Genomic DNA, 3,017 nt, shown 5'->3' on the forward strand with positions numbered 1-3,017 from the left:
CAGTTAATATGTGGAGAACAACTGACTGAATGGTATGGAGGACATAAAGATACAAAACCCAGTCTCTGCCCTCACAGAGGTTACCGTTTCGTGATCTCGACCCGGAACACCCTTTCTCCTGGGTAATGTCGCTGCACCCGTGAGTTAACCCTGTCACTTGTCCTATAGCCCTACCTGCCGCTGCTGCAGCTGCTGGAGGCCATGCTGCCGTTCTTCCTCTGAATTGTAGAAGGGCATGGAAGTGCGCAGCGGGATCAGGAGCTGACAGATCTTCTCATGGATGCTGCCCCAGTCAGCTCTTTGATGAACCGCACTACTGACAATAAAAACACAGACTTGATTAGCTTTCCTTCCTGCCTGGCCTGAGATTCTTCTGGCCCTGCTCCTGACCTGCCCCTAAAAACTAGAAAGGTTAGCCCGACACAAACCAGGCAGGGAGCCCAAAGCCATTTCTGACACAAGCTCTTTTCTTTCCTGTGGTTATTTAATGGTAGATAAACGAGGTTGGGGCGGGGAAGGGTGGCAGAGGATGTCCGTTCTGCAGGCACAGATACACATTCCCAAGTCACATGGTGATGCTGTGGCTATTTTGCCTTTGTGCTTAATTAATAACAAGAAAGACAGCTTTAACTCTGCATTGTTCTAAGGTCGTTTTCAAAATATCTGAACCCTGAAGCTGAAGAATTTGAGGGTCTTTTTCTTGGGGGAGGGAAAGGAATTTATGTTTGATGAGGCTCTAGGACAGTGGTTCTCAACCTTCCTAATGCCACGACCCCTTAATACAGTTCCTCATGTTGTGGTGACCCCCAACCATAAAATTATTTTCGTTGCTACTCTATAATTGTAATTTTGTTACTGTTATGAATCGTAATGTAAATATCTTTGTTTTCCGATGGTCTTGGCGACCTCTGTGAAAGGGTTGTTCAACCCCCAAAGGGGTCACGACGCACAGGTTGAAAACCGCTGCTCTAGGAGACACTTTCCTATTAATATAATTGGTGCCACCATGTTGTATGGCTCTGGAGAGCAACACTTGCATTGTCTTCTGTCTCGTGCTCCAGGGGTGCCAGTCACAGAGAACACACAAGCCAGGGGTGCAGCAGGTGGTCTTCATGGAACTAATTAACTTTTTGGAAAACCAAACAAAATCTGTCATTACCATTTGAGAAGTAAAGAAACATGGGTGTGGAGGGATGGAGTAGTTACTCTAAGCTTGTACTCCAAAGCCACTTGTTTTTTAGCTCTCCAGAGAGCACTGTGACAGTTTGGTATACAGCTTTTGACTGTTTTACATGCATATTTAGTATTTTTAAACACTCAGTTAGACAGCACAGATGTAGAACATTTTGCCTCACGGCAGGAAAATTGTACTGGGCAGCACTCCTGCGGAGTACTCACTCCCATTCCTTAAATAACTGCCTCTATGAATGACTCTCAACTCGACTACGCAAATGTAACCCTTCCTCCAGTGATGGTGGTTTGGTTTTTTTTAAAATACATTTTAATTGATATATAATTCACATACCATAAAACTCACCACTTAAAAATGTACAAGTCAGTGTTTTAAAAAATATATTCACAAGGTTGTATAACCATCACACTATCTAATTCCAGGACATTTTCATCACCCAAAGAAGAAACTCCATTTACTCGAGCAGTCACTGTCATTCCTCCCTCCACCCGCTGATGCCCAGAACCACCCATCTACTTTCTCCATGTATTTGCCTATTTTGGACATTGCATATAAATGGAAAGAGACAATATGCAGCCTTTTGTCCCTAACTTCTTTCACTCACTATGCTTTCAAGTTTCATCCATGTGGTAGCATGTATCACTGTGTTATTTCTCTTTATGACTGAATAATATTTCACTGTATGGATATATCACTTTTTGTTTATCCATTTCTCAGTTGAATGTCTGGCTTGTTCCCATTCTTTGGCTATTATGAATAATGCCGCTATGAACATTCATGTTTAAGCTTTTGTGTGAAAAAATTGTTTTCAATTCTCTTGGGTATATACCTAAGAATGGAGTTGCCGGGTCATATAGCAACTCTATGTTTAACTTTTTGAGGACTGCCAAACTGTTTTCCATAAAAGCTGTACCATTTTACATGCCCCCCAGCAATGTATGAGGGTTCCATTTCTCTACATCCTCACCAACACTTGCTAATTTCTGTGTTTTTTATTCTAGCCATTCTAGTGTGTGTGAAGTGTTATCTCATTGTAGTTTTATTTTCCATTTTCCTAATGACTAATAATGTTGACCATCTTTTCAGGTGCTTACTGGCCATTTGTATTAATATATCTTCTTTGAAGAAATGTTTATTCAAATCCTTTGCCCATTTTTTTTTAAAGATTTTATTGGGGAGTTGGGGGAGGGGAACAGTGCTGGGGAATCGAGGGGGACGGAGAACAGACAAGTTGCTGTTGTTTTGTTCTTCAGTCTAGTTGTGGAGGATGTGGCTTCACTGGCCCAAGCTGCCATCATCATTGCTCTCTTCCCGGGTGAGGCAGATCAGTCGCCGGCCTCCGGACGGACACTCACGGTGGCTGCTGGCCGCTCACGTTGGCTGCCAGCTACACACGGTAGCTTATGGCAGCCCACTGCAGCAGGAGCTGTGGCCTACACCGTTGCCGGCGACCCACGGCAGCCCAGCCCCAGGTCGAGCTGCCATTCACCATCTTAGCTGCAGAGGGCAGTGTAACTGGTGCTCATATGTGGGATCCGAACCAGGACCCTCTGGCGTCCCAAGCCAGTTCTTAACCAACGCGCCACTCGGCCGGCCCCCTTTGCCCATTTTTTGACAGGGTCTTTTGTCTTCTTATTGTTGAATTTTAAGAGCTCTTTACGTACTGTGGGTTCTAGATCATTATGATTTGCAAATATTTTCTCTCATTCTGTGGCTGTCTTTTCCTTTTCTTGTTAGTGTTTTCTGATGCACAAAAGTTTTTAATTTTGATGGCGTCCAACCTATCTTCCTTTGTTTCCTAATGCTGTTGGTATCATATCTAAGA

At 43.7% G+C, this 3,017-nt stretch overlaps 1 protein-coding gene across 1 annotated transcript in view; it reads right to left on the bottom strand.

Moving 5' to 3' along the window:
• The window catches only part of ZMYND12 (zinc finger MYND-type containing 12), a 34,130-nt gene that overhangs the window by 22,752 nt on the left and 8,361 nt on the right, over positions 1 to 3,017 (bottom strand). The window contains exon 2 of the mRNA XM_019643691.1: positions 168 to 316. Within this exon, the coding sequence (XP_019499236.1) occupies positions 168 to 316 (149 nt within the window). The remainder of the gene's footprint in view (positions 1 to 167; positions 317 to 3,017) is intronic.

Source organism: Hipposideros armiger, unplaced genomic scaffold, assembly GCF_001890085.2.
Source record: "Hipposideros armiger isolate ML-2016 unplaced genomic scaffold, ASM189008v1 scaffold_82, whole genome shotgun sequence".
In the NCBI taxonomy this organism is placed as follows: Eukaryota; Metazoa; Chordata; class Mammalia; order Chiroptera; family Hipposideridae; genus Hipposideros; species Hipposideros armiger.